The following is a 17,437-nucleotide window of genomic DNA, read 5'->3' on the forward strand; positions in this document are numbered from 1 at the left end:
GCAGTTCTCTATTCCCCGCTTCAGGCATGTTCCTCTTGAAGGGGTGGCAGGCAGCCCTCGCTCCACCTAAGTCTTCACCAGACAGTGAGAAGTTGGATATCAGGAAAAACTACTCTGAAAGAGTGGTGAGGTATTGGAACAGGCTGCCCAGGGAGGTGGTGGTGTTCAAGAAGTGTGTTGATGTGGTACTTAAGGACATGGTTCAGTGGGCAATGTTGGTGTAGGTGGATGGTTGGACTAGATGATCATAGAGGTCTTTTCCAACCTTAATGAGTCAACGATTCTGTAGTATGGCTTATCTGCGGAGTCTGAGCGTTGAGTTGTCTTTGGGCTGAGTGTTTTTCACTATAGTGCAGATGTTCTCCATTTCTCCTTGTTCACAGATACACTGCCCAGCCTGGCCTTGATCTGATGTGAGTTAGCACCTAAGTGGATTCATACTCTCACTTGTGATGCCTATTAGGGGAAATGAGAAACGTTGCTGCTCATCTTTCTGCCTCAGCTGAGCGATTGTTCTTCTCCTCCTCTGGCTGTAATAGGAAGAGAAGAGAACAGGTTATATCTGTCCTAGTTGGTCTCACTTGCATGGAAATATGTTGATGGAGACATTTGTGATCATCAGTGACAATTCAGAGCAGCTGAGTATGGATTTGTGCTAGAAAACAGATATTTCTAATCACATTCCCAGGTACATTCCTTATGAACCCTGCAAGCAAGATGTGCCATTGCCACGTCTCTGTAAAAGCCTCAAGTTTTGATGAGCATTTCTAGGTAATACCTAGCTTTCTGGTATGGATGAGGTCTGAGGAAAAGCCAGAAAGAGTTTCCATAAGTAAACACAGAAGTACATTTTGATTTAACTAGAATGATCTGAGACTGGCTTGAGTGCTGCCTCGTAAAATGAAGAAAACACATGCACACTTTTGCAAAGTCAAAAAAAAACCAAACCTCAAATATGTTTTATTTTTACCATCTGTGAGTACTGGCAGAGTAATCAGCAGAAGAGAATTTTTCAGGGTGTTTTTTTTTTTTAACTTGATATTTGGAGAGAAGAAAGAAGTTAATTGCTTTGCAGAAAATGTCTAAAAATGGAAGTCACGGAGTATTCACATGACTAAAGGTTTGTGAAGTAGACCTGCTGAATCTGGATTTTCTAAACCATGATGTATTGGAAGAAGAAAAGGAGTGATAGAGCAGGAACCTCACCTGACCCTTTGCTTTGGAATAAAATGCTTGGAAAAGATTTTCATAAGGGATTGCATGGAGATACCCATCCTGCTTAGAAAATGTAATTGCAGTTTCTATTTAATTGGAATGATTTCTTACACTATATCTTTGTCTTCAACAACACAATGCCATGGTACATTGTGGTGTCTTCACTGCCCCACAGTAAAGCCTATTTTTTGAGTAATTTTCTTGTTAGCACTTCAGGTGGAATGAAAGATGCTTAACACTGTTCAGTACTGTAGCTAAAAGGACCTAATGGAATGGAGAGGGAAGAGATTTTAGCTAGCTGAAGCCACGGCAGTTTGCTGACAGTTGTAGAGTGCATTTGGAGTGTTGTAGCCAAACCACAGAATGCTAAAAAAAAAAAAAAAAAAAAAAAAAAAAAAAAAGAGATGTGAAATGCTTTACTCATATTTTTTTTTTTCTATGTAATGTTTCATTTATAAACCAGCACAGGCTGCTGATTGAATGCTAAACAAACCTGAGCTCTCTCTTGTTAGCACTTGCAGACATATTAAGTCTGTTGGGCCAGCTAATGGAACTGGCCTCATGCCTTTGACGGCATCATAATCAGCAAGATAATTTATTTTTGTTGTTTGTTTTTAAAAGAATAGCTTTTCTAAGTCATTTGCAGCAAAAAGCTTCTTATTTCCAATTTAAAATGAAAAGGCTTTTAATTCACAAGTTACCTAGGGAACACTTTGCTCTCCAATTCCTCACTTTTATATATCACCCCCATAACAATTTTTAGAAGAGAAGTAGATACACTGGACCATGAATGCTGCCACGTTATTAGCTTTATTTCCTGACCTGTGATGGTAGACACAGAGGCTGGAATGCATGTGAATATGTTAACCTTTTTGAAGGAACAAACTTCCAATCCATTTTATTTTAACCACAAGGGTGCAGTGAACGAATGTGTTTCAATATATGCAAACTTGACCTCTGATTTCACTTTATCTAAGAAGTATTTAGGACTGAGGAATGGCAGGGGGAGTTATCTTGTTCCGTGAAATGTGAAGAGCTTAAATTATTCTGGACATTTCAAAATCCAGCCTTCTGTTGTGATGTGGAAACAGTAGTGCCATATGCAAAATCAAAATGTAAGAAAGTAGTTAGAGAGGAAAAAGGGCATGGAGGAATACCATTTTCTGCCTTAGACTTAGTACTTGAGCCTGAAAGGTTTGCTTCAAAACTTACCCTGTGGAAGAAGATAATTTCATTAAGCAAACAGACATCAGCTTTTCTCAGAGCCAGGCCAGTCTTTGGCCATGGGACAGTGTCAGTGCTTGGCTGGTTTTGTTGAGTGTGTGTCAGGTCTCACAGAAAGGCAGTAAAAGAGGAAGGAACACAACTGGCCTTTCTCAAGTGTGCAGCCATGTGCCAATCCCTGGATCTATTCTTAGAGTTCCTAACGCTTTTCTGTACCAAATCCAGTTTGAGGTAAGCAGGGAGGGGGGGAAGATTATGCGTGCATAAAACTCTTTGGAGGTTGAGTCTTGGCAAAGGGTAGGCCAGGAGACATCTTTCTGATGGCTTGATTTCTCTTGTATTCCTGTCAATGCATTTTAAAAGGCATCCATTGTGTTCTGCTCACAGTGACCAGAGGAAATCTCTCCGCTAAGACTTTGCACGATGCAAAGAGGAAGGGTAGCTTTGGAGATGTGTCTTTCTACCATAATTCCACTAATGGAAAAAAAACATTTCAAATTAGTGATATAGAAGGAAGTCTCTTCCGGGATTGCTCAGATCAGCTTTTTTGTTTGTTTTTTTTTTTGTTTGTTTGTTTGCTGTCCTGTGAAATAGTGTGCCATTTTATGAATGGGGCCATGGATTTGGGAAGAAAAGGACCATTACAAGCATATTCCTGAGTCATTCCACTTGTTTGTTTTGAGGTTTTTGCTTCTTTGCTCTGCTCTTCTAAAGGTACAGAGTGACAGAAATAAGTAGAGAAGGCTTGTATAGTTGGAAGAGGAAAAAATTATTCCTTTAGGAGGAGGGGAAAAGACCTTTTAACACCTTTCCTAAAAGGCCATGTATTAATTTGGTGTTCCTAAAAGTAATAGTACATCATCTCAATAAACACAGCCTATCCTGAGCATACGGGACTGTTCTTGGAGTCTATTGTAAGGAGGAGTGCTTTACATTTCAAAAGTAAGAGCTGAAAATATGACTATTTGCATTAATGCAGCACTTGAAGGGATCATCAAGTCTTCTACACACATAATATGGTTTGAATGATGAGAATCTGTGTGTCATGTGTAACATGGCACATATTGGAAAGTACTTGTTAGCAGGCAAAAAGCCCTGTTTGGTTCGTCTTCCAATGAACTTTAATTAGAGTAATGGAGGAAACATTTTTAAAGACACTAAATGGTAGAAAAGGAAAAGTAAAACAAACAGATCTTTTTTATCTACACCTAAGTAGAAATTTACTAATATTCAGCAATCAAAGCATCCTCATTGAAAATGGCATTTCAGAACTTCTGTAAGCAACAGGTGTAAACTGAGCCATGATTTTTCCATTCAGGGGGTTTGACTTGGCATAGAAAGACATCCTGCAGACCACAGCTGGCATCAGGCACAGTTAAAAGATCTGAGGCTGATAGTGCCTAAACAGCCAGTAGGAATTACATTACATGATGGAGACTGGCTAATATAATTGAGCCAGCTAGTTATTCTGCACGTAATTTAATTATTTGACAAATTGCTTAGAAACACAGTGTTCTTGTTCCATGCTTGTGCTGCACTCATAGTATTAAGAGGCACAGAACTGAGGAATTGCTGGTGGGTATCTAGTGAGCTCAGCAGATAGATACTTATTTTAAAGATCTGTGAGCATGTAAAGGTTTGCTGGTGGGGATGTGGTGGAGCACTGTACGCAGTCATGGGTAGAGCCAAAGGCAGCGTAGCAAAGATAGGAAACTGGCTCAGAGATAGCTGGGGTTTAAGTGGCTACATTTGTGGCTTAGAATGGTTGGAGAGGTGGCTCTACCGTGCAAGTCCTTTGGAGTTTGATTGCTGGAATGTGTGGGCTGAAAGAAACCTATGAAATGGTTGAGCAGATGGGAGATTTTTTGCACCCCGGGATTATAATATCCTCATGGATGTTGTTCAGCAGTCCTAGGAGAACTGGTGCCAAGTTGTTTTATGGTCATGAATTCAAAGATAAGAAAACAAAACGAAACACAAACCTTTAAGCTTCATATAGAAGCCATGTAGCACAAAGAAGTATTTTCCCAGAACTTCGAAGATTTGGGCAGTTGACAAAGCATCTTTTAGAGGCTACTTAAGAATCTGGACACCATCTGGAGTGAAACTGGGCTGTAATAATAAAGGACAAATCCTACATCTTCTTGAACAGTACTAGGCAAATATGATGACTATTTTACCACTTCATTTGTTAGCCTTTCAAAATTTCAGAGGCTGTTCTCAAAAAATCAGCAAAACCAGCAACATATTACAAAAGGCTTGTTATAAATCAGGACAGAAATGCCATTTTTGAAGAAGTGCAGCTAAATGAACTTTTGTATAATAGCGTGCTGCTTCACTACATTGCTTCTTTGGCTGTCTGAACAGTAGAGTAGCTCTTTTTAGGGTGTATTTCAGAGCCCTTGTCTCCCTGGTCAGTCTGTATGAGTCATGCAGTAGTTCCCTCTCTGCCTGTTTCTGGGTTTTCTTACAGGATGCAAAGGTTGGAGTGGTTCACTTTTGGATTTCTTCTTGGCATGCAGGTAGGAGGCAGCCAGGATAGCCGGATCTGGAGCTGGGAGCTGCTCCAGAATCTTTCACTTTAGCTGTAGCTTTCATGTCAAGATTTAATGTTGTCAATCTTACATCTAATTATCAGTTGGAAGAAGTTATGGAATGAAGGGGAATAAATTACTCTCCTAAATTTTTCACTGTCAAGCATAAATTCTTATAATAAGATCATGAGTGTATGATATGAGAGTGCGATGTCCTTACAGCTGAAAAATTTATCCAGTAACAAGATCTTTGGGACTGGCCCAGTGGCAAATTGACTGATGATTTTGCCTTTTTGTTATAGATTGTTAACGAGGTTGTCAATGGGTTGATACATTTCCAGGTCGAATGGCATTAGCATAAAACATGGAAAGAACCCTGTTGCCTATCCAAGCATAGCTCTTATGTAGCTCAGCTATGAAAATGATCTTGACAGAATTTCTGCCAGCTGTGGCTCCCAGGACTTATGCCTGGTCCACAAAGAGCAGGAGGTTCTTGCTGAGTTTCTCCAAGGCTGGACTCCCTGTAGCTGTTTTCCTCTCAAAGAAACAGCAGCACAGTGGTATTTAAAAGAAATTTCGGACAGCAGATGACAAGAGTGCTGCCTGAGTATCAGCTATGCTGGGACTGAGCTTTAGCACTGTAGTGTTGTACCTGGTGAGCTGAGTTTTCCACTGGAAACCCAGACTGAGATATGTCAAAGGAATTTATGAAAGCCCAGAATGGACAATTTCTTACCCCTCTGGAGACAACTGGGCCTACAGACAGTGCCAAATTACTGCTGATTTTAGTGTCCTGTAGGAAACTAGAGCAGATTTAGACATTTGTAGGTCTGAATCTGAAGGACTCATTCAATTTATTAAATATGAGAGCTCAGAGGGGAAAGAGGGAGCTGCCCCTTTAGTTTTACTAAGCCCTAGTTTAAGCTACATGGAGAATCTCCATATGAATGTCTAATCTTTCTGGAATTTTACTGAGATCTCTGCTGACCGTATTGTACAGAGCAAATTTGTTAGATTAATTATGATTCATTTCATTGAACAGTTGTTATTTGGGTTAGGAAAAAAAAAACGCACACGTCCTTTTTCCAATAGTTATTGCTTCACAGTTTTGTAAGACATCGTGTTCATGGTGAGATGGCTTAAAATTGAGTGCTCGTGTTCTTTTCTCTCCCTGCCCAATTTTTTATTTTGATTTTTAACTATTTTTATGCCGAGTTCTCACAAGGTGAACAATATATAAAGGTGGAATGACAAGCCCCACCACCAGAGCCATGACTATAAGTTATATTTCTCCAGCTGGAAATGTAAGTAATACGTTGTTTAAATGGAAAAAAACCCAACCCTACAAACCCCTCAACTCAACCAGCACAGGTTGGATGCTGAATACTAATAGAGAGCAGTCTGCATCCAGTCCCCACTGGGAAAAAAAATATTTGTCAACTCAATTCGAACAGTACATAAATTTGAGGGAGCTGCCATCTGCTGACAGACCCTTCCCCCACCTGCACTGCCTGAAAAATATTCCTTCAGAATATCTGCAGTATGTGGTAGTGTTCCCATCAGCCGTAGCTCGGGATCTGTCTTTCTCTGCTTTCTTCTGTGTTTTCCCCAGGTACTTCCAGAGAATTTAGATTTCACAGGACTGAGGCACCAGAGTACGTCCCTGATCTGTGCTGCAGTAAGGAACAGCCCAGGGCTCTGTAGCTCAGCAGGTCATCAACATTGCATTCAAACCCTCATGTGCAAGTCAGAGCCTTAGGGCTTGAGTTTTGGAGTGACTCACTGCTCCCAGGTGTTGCTGACTACCATGGGGAGCAATGGGTGCACACTGTCTTTGCAAAATGAGAACAGCAGGAAGGATACCTGAATGCATGATATGAAAAAACTTAGTGGCATCTCATGTTGCTTGATGAGAATATTAGTTATTTTTGTCTGTGCTGTTGTGAAAATGCAACGTGTGCTTCTATGGGAAAGGGGGGGAGGGGCTGAGCCAACGCGCTCATGTTGGAGCTTAACATCTTCCAGTGATGTCAGGGGGCTCAGATCAAACCCTTTTCCGTGTTTTATGGTGGATGGGGAGACTTTCGGTGTGGTAGTGATGCTATCTCTGCTTTGTTCCAGCAGACACACTCCCCTCTTAGGGGAACCTTTGGGGGCTGTATATGACTTTGGGGAACAGGTGGGCAAGTATCCCCCTCCAGCTACCCACTCAAGCAGTCACTCATGACAGATTCATGCTTGTAGCACTTCTAGGTTTTATCTGCTCACTAAATTTTATTTCCCCTCTGTGAGTGTTTATATTGCTCAGAGACCGCCAAGGTTCATGTTATTCATTAAAAAGAAAAAGAAAAAAAAAAAGAAAAAAAGGGAGGTTTATTAGGTATTACAGCTCTATGATTCTTTGATGTTTGAATGCTAATTAAGCTTTGTATTTTCTGGAATAGAGGTGGATCTTAGCTCTGACTTGGCAAAATATCTGGGAATGTATTTTTCCTTCCTTTTCCTCTGGGCTTTAACATCGGACACGACATTTCATCCCAGAACAATTTTACACTATGCATCATCATGTGTAATATTGTGTCACGCTGTAATTTTGCAAGTGCATGAAATGGCAGGAGGGAGGTGAAAATGGGCTCAATTACACCCAGGAGGGAGAAGAAAGCTCAGCGGAAGGGACCTGCTCCTGGGAGGAAATGAATTGGGTGTCAGCACTTTGCTGGAGCAAAGCGCCAGAGCAGATGGGAATTTATTATTTTAGGGGCTCAGTGGGCAGGCAAGAGGAAAGGAACCAGTCAAATCACATTACTAATGGTCATTTCCGTAGGCTGTGTGTGCACAGGGGATTTAGAAAAAGAAGAGGCATTCATTCTAACTCCAGACAGCTCAGTTCTTTGTGGTTTTGAAGGCCAAAAGAAGAACTTGGCCATTTTATCTAGCTTAGAGGGAGAAGTTTTCAAAACGACTTTGTCAACAGCTCTTGGGAAAGGAAGGCATGGAGCTGTTCTGGATGGGAGAGACAACCAACAGCTCAGGGAATGTTCCCCTTTCACAGCATCTCCTTTAGCTGCAGTCAGCCCTGAAGGATCCCCGAAGGACTTGATTTGAAGTAGGCCTTCTTTGTTGCATCTTTGCATGCCCTGACAATCTTCCTCTATTTTTCCCAAGTTGCCAGCACCCTTTTCCACGCTCTGTAGATTTTCTTCTGTTTGAGTTTTTCCATGAGCTACTTACTCACCCATGTGGTTCTCCTGCCATCTTTGTCTGATTTCTTACTCTTAGGGATGTGCTGATCTTTAGCTAGCCCTTCTATTTGCTAAACAAAGCTAGAGAATGAGCATCTTATTTCTCAGAACAAGAGATGCTTTCTCAGAGTTACACTCTGTGTATTCATGGGTGGTATTTAGCATAATTTCAGTGAACTTTGTTACTTCCTTTAACCTGATCCTAAGTTTGTTCCTCCAGGTTAACCAATGCAAGATTTCTTCATTCACTGTACGTTGCAATTATGGAGAACTGAGCATTTCTTAGTTACTGAGCCCGTTGCCAAGAGTAGCCTCTAAACACTGGCTTTGGTAGACCAAGATGCTATATCTTGCCTTACTGCCTTCGTATGTGCATTACTACATACAGTGTTATGAGAGGAGTTACTGGATTTACTGTTCTTTTAGATGAGAAAGAATTGGTGGACATTTGTTCTATGGGGAGACATGCTCTTTCACATCGATCTGCAAGATCAGGGTCTTTTTGGAGAGGGTTCTTTTCTGCAGATCTTCTGTTGGAAAGAGTAGAGAATGTAGGCATGCATAATCCAGGAAGTCTATTCAAACTCACAGTCAGATGTGTTTTGCTGGAGAGGAAGTGGAGGACATATTTTCTTGGTAACTGGTGAAATTCATACAGCTGTTCTTCTCTTTTACCAGCTATCTCTTCAGCACACCAAGACTTTTACACATGTTCTCTGATGAGACCCAGCAGTAAGTTCTTCTCCCTGTGCCCCTGTGCTCCTGCCTTTTGCTTAATTAACCCATTTTGCAGCAGATTAAGCCCTAAGGAGGATGGCTTAATATGAGCAGTTTTTCTAAAAGTAGAGTTATGGCTTCAGTGAACTGTTCACCACTAGAAAATCCTATTAGCTCCAATCTTACCTGGTCATCTTACCTTTTTGCACTTTTATTCTAAAATATTCTGATTTAACAATGAATTTACGAATCACTTCTGCTAGACATGGTCTCCATACCTCTCTTTTTCCTGGGATTTGAACAGGATGTGATGGGTCAGATTTGGCATAGTACATACAGACATAACTTCACTCTTACTTTTTGCCTTAAAAAAGCCACCAAACTTGTAGCTCTGGATCATCTAGAATTCGCCAAGGCTGTTTTAGCTTCTCTGAGAAAATGTCCCAATGCCTTATGTGCTTAAAAATGCGTCTCACCAGACATTGCAATCCTCTGCAGGATCTATGAGTGTGGGATGTCCCTTCTGCACAGCAAAGCAATGACAGTGATCCCTCTGAGTCTGTGCAGGGATTGCATATCTTACAGGTTTGCAGAATGACAGCTACTGCAGTGACTAAAGGGGGGAATTGGAGCAAAATTCAGAGTGAGTCAATATTAAGCAATTAGCATGCATGTATTGATATATTATGTTAGTGATGTACAAGTAATACTATATTGACAAATTCTGAGATGTATCCAGTGTGTTATTTGTTAGCTGCTGTTCTTTACAAGCTTGGTCACTATACTGTGGGAATTAACTCTGATTTTCCGCTCTGTACTATGACCAATCTCCTACATATAGTTAAGGAACAGCTTCTGCCTGTACATGCTATTGAATTTCCTTAGACACCTGTAGAAGAACATAAAAATGATGTAACTGGAACAGCAGAAGCTACAGTGGGTGAACCAACATAATTAGAATTACTGAATAATTAGATAGAAATGAAAAAATGTGGCTCTTCCTTGCTAGGACAGTAAATGACAATTGCTGCCTTTCGTACAGGTAAATGCAGCCCTATTATTGGGGAGAGGGCATATTTTGGATATCTGTTCTGTCAGTAAGGATAAGCACATGCCTGGTTTGGTGGGAACATGTCTGCAGGGTAAGCACACAGTCCGTGCCTTTTCCTGCCATTGCTGTTCTCTTAGTGGTTCAGTTTTGTTGCAATCAGGGAGAGTTTGCAGTCTTGAGCTCTGCTCCTGGTGGGAAAGTTGGAGCCAGAAGCAAGCAGATTGAGTCTGCAAGTAGGAAAAAGCCTCAGAAATCCTCATCCCTCTTGTAAACTCATGCCTAACCTCAAACTTTTGTTGTAGGATCATCCTCAGTGCAAGCTCCGATAGGCTCACAGAGCACAGGAGATTGCAGCACCTTCCTCATGGAGGCAAACATCCTGCCAAATTCTGGTGGTGCCCAGCTCCAACTCCCTGCCCTGGCTATGCAACAGTTCCAAATGATCCTTTACTGCTGTTCCCACCCCCATCATCTCAATAAGTGTCTTTATTTGATTATGAGCCCTAGTTTGCGTGGTAACTCTGAAGCTCCAGGCATTATGATTTTTTTCATGCCAATCTGGATTGGCATGAGACACCAGTCTCAACAGGATGAATTACTGTAAAACAGGTAGTAGAAGTCCAGAGGCTTTTGCAGGGCATTTGCTGAACTACCAGTTGGGATGAAGAAAGCTTCAGGCAAAGGGACAAGGGAGTGGTGTTGTCCCAAGGTGTTTCAGACATACACCCATATGCATGCACCCTGATGAAGTGATTATCAACTTGAACCTCAGTGCATTTGAACAATGTGTATTTGAGGCTCTTGCTCAGCCTGAAGGAAGGACACAGGTTTTAGCTCAGCTAAAACCAAGGGTCAGGGCTTCAATCCAGGCATCTGAATGGGGAGAGTAAACCTCCTGCCTCCCTGCTCATGGGCATGCTGTGGGTATACATGCTGGCTTTCGTCAGTGGTTGGCTGTTCTCTTTTTATGCCTTTGATAGAGGATTTCTTCCCACCTTCTGCAAGCTACTCAAGGAGTAACTTCACCTTGCAGCAGAAGACACAAAGGAACGTGCTCCTAAAGCTTCATTCTTCCTACCTGCTGACCTACCTCTGCTATCAGAAAAATGGTATCTTGCCGTGGCTGTGAGGCAGCTTACCTGCACAGATGAGGCTCTGAATGTGGAGCCTCTGGCTGCTTGGGGGTCCTGCTGGGCCAGGAGGTGATGAGATCCTGGGAACGCAAAGGCTCCAAGAAGGCCAAAAGCACTGCAAGGGGTTAAACACAGGAATGTGCACTCCTGAAAGTCTTGGGGGTAGGGGAGTGGAGGGAATGGAAATGATGTGATAATTCAGGGCTATTGGATCTAGCCTTCATTCAATTACCATGCTTAGTTAAGTACTGCACAGTGAAGTGAAGACTGCAGTCTGTTAGGATGGATGTTACTATAAGTCTTTTAATTATGAGGTTGCTCATATGCCATTTTAACATATGTAGAGTAACATTATCCTTCTTTTGTAGGTCACTATTCTCATAAGTCTGGCTCTTGCATTCCTTGCCTGCATAGTGTTTCTTGTGGTATACAAAGCCTTTACTTATGACCACAGTTGCCCAGATGGATTTGTTTATAAGGTAAGAAACTTCAGCCGGATGAATTGCCTGAGATAATGATAGACTCTAAATGACTACATGGTTACAGTCTGGTCTGCTTTTTTGACCAGACCAAACAGAGCATTTGGCAAGAATGTGTTGAAATGGGAAAAGTGTTATGGGAAATGTGGGGTTGCATCTGCTTCCATCAGCTACTGTTACACTGTAATTGTTGGGATTAGCTTTGGTGAACACTACAGACAGATGTTCAGGAACAATCCCTCCTATTTGTGAATAGATTTATTGCAGCTGGAATATCCCATGTTTGCTTCCCACACATTGAAAGGACCAAGGTTTACTAGCATACATTTTAATGCAAGGCAAGCTCCCAGAGTGCTGGCACTCCTTTCTGGAAGAAATCCAAATTTGCCCATTGTGCTCATTTATTGTGCTTTTGAGCATCTATCAAGAACAAAAGCATGCAACCTAGTTGCTGAAAACTTTCTGCCCTGCAGTTTTATGTCAAATACACAGAACTATTTGCTTGCTCTGTTGAGATTAAAAATAGTAATAATAATAATTGCAAAATGGGTCGCTCACTCTTTGCTACAAATGAACTCATGAACACACAGGAGGCTTGACCACACTAAGAATGGTCTGTGAGTTGGAAAATAGAGTAAGCTTATTTGTACAGTAGCTATTGTGAATCATTCTCTTTGGTTGTATAAAAGTGAATTTAGGACTTCAGACGTGAATTTCAGAATCAGATCCAAACCCGAACTTCAGAAAAGATTAAAGGCTTTGAATTCGGATTTCTGCTAATCACATTGATATGGGAGCTGGGTTGTCTCATCATTTAATAATAATAATACCTGGGGCCTTTTATATCACTGGTCCTACTTTGTGAATGCCATCCTGTCTGGTATTTTTACTGTTTCATTGCTCTTTTACAGCTGTTGCAAAGTGAATTGATTTATCTGTGCAGTTCTTAGCACCCAAGTAGTGTAGAGGAGACACACTGGCAGTGTCTGCACAGCCAAGAAACTCTGACAAGGGCCGGGCAGTTGGGCCATGCTTCCTACCATCCTTCCAAAGTGGTTATCCTGCAGGTCAGGGACAACAGAGCTGCACATCTGCAGCTTACTCTGCCTCTGTCTGTCCTCTGCCTGGCTGAGGATTAATTCTGAACTTCACTCTATGGAGATCTCTCTGCATCAGGACAGAAGCTGCCCCATGTACTCTAGTAGGACTCCTGGCAGGGACGTCGGTCCTTGTATGTGCCAGTAATACACCGAACCCCTCAAATCTTCATTTTACAGCCCCCATTTCCAACCCAGCAACGAAATCTGCCTACAGTCAGGGTTGCCAGTAGCAACAGGCTTGAAAGGCTGCTGCTGAGTCTAAACTTTGTGCATTCCCACATGGCTGCTGAAAGGCAGTAGGGGTTGTGCAGCAGATGCTCTCACTGCAGCATATGAGTCAAACTTCATCTACGCAAGCACCTAACGAGATTTTTAAAAGGAGAGCCTAAGGCTGATAGGACCCTTCTTTACTTCTCTTGCTTTCTCCTCCTTTCTAGCATAAGCGGTGCATCCCAGCCTCCCTGGATGCCTACTACTCCGCACAGGATTCCAACTCCCGGGGCAGGTTCTACACCGTCATCAGCCACTACAGCATGGCCAAGCAGACCAGTTCCCGGGCTGTATCGCCCTGGCTGTCCTCAGGGTCAGTAAACCATGAAGCCAAGGCCGCCAAAACAGAAGGTCATTAAAATTAACGAGTGGTGATGGGCGAAGTGGGAGGGTGGGGGGACAACACCGTGTCTATACTGCATTGCTCTAATTGAGAGTGGGTGCTGTGCTAGCAGCACGATGGGAATAAATAAGACCCAAGTGTGGGAGTCATCTTAATGGATATTTCTTTTTGTGCATTGTTCTCGTTGATTTGTAACCGAGTCGAGCTCTTGTACAAAGGCATGTTTGATGTTGACTGTACCTTACGATGTAAAAATATTTTTAAATCATTGCTTAACTATTTGTTAGAAAAAGAAATTAAAAAACAAAAAAAGCAAATTAGATAAACAGCCAGAGAGGATAAAAGCAGCAAAGGGAATCCTACAAAACATTACCATTGCTGGAAAGCTGTGACTCAGACTTAACATGCAGTTGAAGAATAGCTGAAACCCTTTTAAGAGACAGGATAGAGAGAACCTGTCAGAAGGACATTGCAGTGTTGTTTAGCTTGCCAAAGGGGGGATAACTGGTATCAAACTAAATCCAGTATCAGTGTGCATTTGCTGAGAGATGCAAATATCCCCTCCTCCCTCAAACATGCACAGGTGTAAAAGCACATGCACACACACACCTGAACAGGGGCTTATGCAAATCCGGGAAGATCCAGGCATTCCTAAAGAGCTGTCACTGCTCTGGTGATCTCAACTGGGCTCTGAAATCCTGGCTGGTGTGTGGATGTGGAGCAGGATAAAAACTGCTGTAGTGAAAGCAGGAGTGTATTTGTGAGCACAGAGCTGGTGGCAGTCAGAAGATCAGGGCTTTACCTACTTTTGGCATGGATTTCCTGAGCGACCTTTAGTAAGTGATGTGGGAGGGGGTTGGCCATAGCATGCTCTCAGAGTAGAAGGGTCCCTTTGGATCTCTGCTTGTATACCCAGACCAGACCCCAAGCTTAGACCAATACCAGCTGGTGTAAAACATCTTCTCCCCACAAATGGCAGTTAAAGAGTGGTGGGACTTTAAAAGAAGGGATTCTGTTATTCAGAACCACCACTTGGCTCATTATTGTGAGGTTATGCTGCTTGGCAGGAGATGCTGAGCAGCAGGAGCAGAGTGCAAGGTTTATGTCGTACTAAGGCTGCTTTTTTCAGATTTGTGGCTAGACTGGGATGGAAATTAGGAACTGACCCCTTCTTCCCTGCATTGGGCAGTTTTGTCCTCCATTTCGCATACATAGACACTAGAGGGTGTAAATCAGGGCAGAACTCCTCAGTCCTAACAGGCATCATGATAAATAACTGTATAGTGTAGCTAAAAATGTAGTGCCAAATGTCATTGTCTGATTTCCTATCCTCCCTTCTCCTTCCATCTGTAAATTCATTTCTCACTCAAAATGTACAAACCACTCCCTCCACCAAAAATCCAAACTCCAGCAAACCACTGAACAGTTTATAATTTTGTGGTGTATTTTTTGTCAGTAGGTAGCAGAGACTGAAGTATTTTTTGGTGTAATTCTTGAACTTTTCTGACGGGATTAAAATAAAGCTAGATGTGACTGAGTGTCTCTGTGGCTTGGGCAGGTTTCTTTGGTGACATGTTGGGAGGTGGCGGTGGGGATGGTGGTGGGTGCAGTCTGGAGCTGCAGAATGAGGCTGAACCCATTACTCTATTAGAGTCCTATTTTTCTTTTTCCAAATGTTTTGACATGGAAACTAGGCAAAAATACCTCTCTTTAGCCTGCATCATCATGTGCTATTATGTGCTATTCCTATCAGGATGTCAGCACTTGCTGCAGTGCAGCAGACGTGGTGGAAAAGAAATGCAGCGGTTACAAAATCAGTTTTCCTCAGGTCCTTATGGAGCAGGGCACATCTCAGACCTATCCTGTGACCTTGAGAAAAGAGCCAGGTGGGTTCTGATAGCCTCAGAATCAGGATGGATCTGGGACGGAATCTAGGCTTGAAACAACATCATTCTTTTCTCCAGCATCCTCTCAAACGTGGTGGAAAAACAGCTAAAAATAAGGACTAATGCTTTTGATTGGTGATTCTTGACTTTACAGAGGGAATTCCTTTCCCCTGCTGTTTTAAGGCCAATGACTGCTAGAAACTTTGGCTGGCAGCAATGTGTCCCTTGCCATCTGCTCCTGGGGCAAGTGAGCTCTCCTGCTACAGCAAGCTTAAGAAGGAGAGCTGCTGCAAGAAGAGCACTGCAGGGGAATACTGCTGACAAGCCAAGAGCTGCTGCTGAACTTTGGAAAAGTTGAGCTCTGAATGTAAACTCTACAGCTTAGTTTCTAATGAAACCACAACTTATTCATCTCACATTGTTCAGAAAGCAGATTGTGTTTCCTCAAATCCTTCAAGTCTTTGAAATGGAATGATACTCTGGCATTAAATTGGCTCGTTCCCAAAGGCTGAAGAATGATTTATAAAAACCTTAAAACACCAAAAAAAAGTGTATTCAGAGTTGTGAAATAGAGCTACTGTAGGAGAGAAACCACTCTGGTGTTAGAGGTCACTACTGAGTACTTGTGAAATGTATTAAATGGCTTCAGCACGCTTTGCAGAATTGAGTCATAGGATAATTTGACCATGGTATTTCTATTGCCACTCTCCCAGTAATACCCTAACCATATATTTACTTTAATAACTCATTTGAATTGAAAGGGTCTAGTTATTATTAAATAAGTGAGTCAGTGGGGATAGCTATTTCTATTTAATAAAGGAAAGATCAAAATCTATATGGAGCAGAGTGGAGGGAAAAAAAAAACAGACCCAGGGAAGACTCATGGGAGAGCAAAAGAAAGCAAAAAACCCAACTCCAGCTGAAAGTTCCATTACTGCAAATGTTGTTATTATGGTTCTTGTACAAGCAGCTGTAGAGCTTCCAATAACAACAACATATTTTAAACTCAGTAACAGAGATAGGCTATATTGAAGTTGCAGTGTATCTAATTTCAGTTTTTAAAAGCCTCCTTCAAAGCCGATCATATGTTTTCAGAGGTGATTATGGTAGCATATCTGTGACAGTGCAATCTTATCCTGGCTGTTACCTGTTTGTGAAGTCTGCAGCTCCTGACTGGCTCTGCTGAGTCGTGTTTTTGCAGGTTATGGCCTGGTTAGGATCTCCATCTCAGATCTTCATGAAGCTGACTAAAGTGAGCCTTCCCTGTGTTTCTCCAACGTGTGTGTGGTGACCAAGTCCTCTCCTGCTTCTTCATCTGTGACTTACTCTATCTGTGCCACGAGTCCCTTTGGGCAAGCCTCTCCATTATACTAGATAGCTGCAGTGGGCTCAGCTTCTCAAAACATCCTAGAGTCTTCTCCTATAGAATGAGTCTTCTCTATAGTTGTTTCCTGATGTTGGCTGTCTCTGGCACATGGGAAACTCCTTTTTTTGATGGATAAATACTGAATTCTCCACCAAAATATGTATTTGAGTCACTGGGACTGGAAGAGTTGATTTCATATCTGAGATAAGAGGTGGGTCCTGGGACTGTTTGTCCTATCTGAAGTTGTAGGGAGGGATGAATGAAAAGTATCAGCACGTGAATGAGCTCACCTAAAGGGGCAAGGGCATCCTGAGCAGGCAGCCATCCCACGGTGTTACTGGCAGAACACATGGAAAAATAAGGAATCACTAAAGAGATGGGGATGCCATGATGAGAACTCAGCTGCTCTCAGCTGAGGCTCAGGAGTGGGAGGAAGAAATTGTGACTGATAGAGCCTGAGAAAAATTCAGAGCAAGAGAAAAAGAGGCTGCTACCAGCATGGAAGTAAGTATGGCTTTTCTATTCTGACCTAATGACCCCAAAGCACTATATTCTGCTTGACTAATACAGATCACCTTGTTTTGGAAAAGCTGCCCATTGTTACTATGAATATCTGCTGACTGCAGCACACTCGAGAGGAATCACTGCGCTTTTCTAGTGCCAATCATCTTGGACTGCCTGGAAAAGCAGTGTCAGAAAGAGAGGGGCTGATGCAGGACCCTGCTGGCTGGTGATGACCCCTTCTGAAAACACAAATGTCAGCCGAAGGGCACGGAGGGAACCTCGTGCTCTGGATCTGCATTGACAGACAGCCTGAAGTGCTGGCAGTGCCTCGCTGTGAGATCAGAAAAGGAGCAATCTTTGTCCCTTCACGTGT

At 42.3% G+C, this 17,437-nt stretch overlaps 1 protein-coding gene across 1 annotated transcript in view; it reads left to right on the forward strand.

The window, feature by feature from the left end:
* Nucleotides 1–13,338, forward strand: part of NSG2 (neuronal vesicle trafficking associated 2) — a 34,040-nt gene extending 20,702 nt beyond the window's left edge. The window contains exons 4-5 of the mRNA XM_042826485.1: nucleotides 11,485–11,595; nucleotides 13,133–13,338. Coding sequence (XP_042682419.1) covers nucleotides 11,485–11,595; nucleotides 13,133–13,324 — 303 coding nt within the window. The 3' untranslated portion in view covers nucleotides 13,325–13,338. The remainder of the gene's footprint in view (nucleotides 1–11,484; nucleotides 11,596–13,132) is intronic.
* The last annotated feature ends 4,099 nt before the right edge of the window (nucleotides 13,339–17,437 follow it).

The sequence above is a fragment of the Centrocercus urophasianus genome, unplaced genomic scaffold (genome assembly GCF_019232065.1).
Source record: "Centrocercus urophasianus isolate 14NV4802_14NV808 unplaced genomic scaffold, USGS_Curo_1.0 seq_26, whole genome shotgun sequence".
NCBI lineage: Eukaryota > Metazoa > Chordata > Aves > Galliformes > Phasianidae > Centrocercus > Centrocercus urophasianus.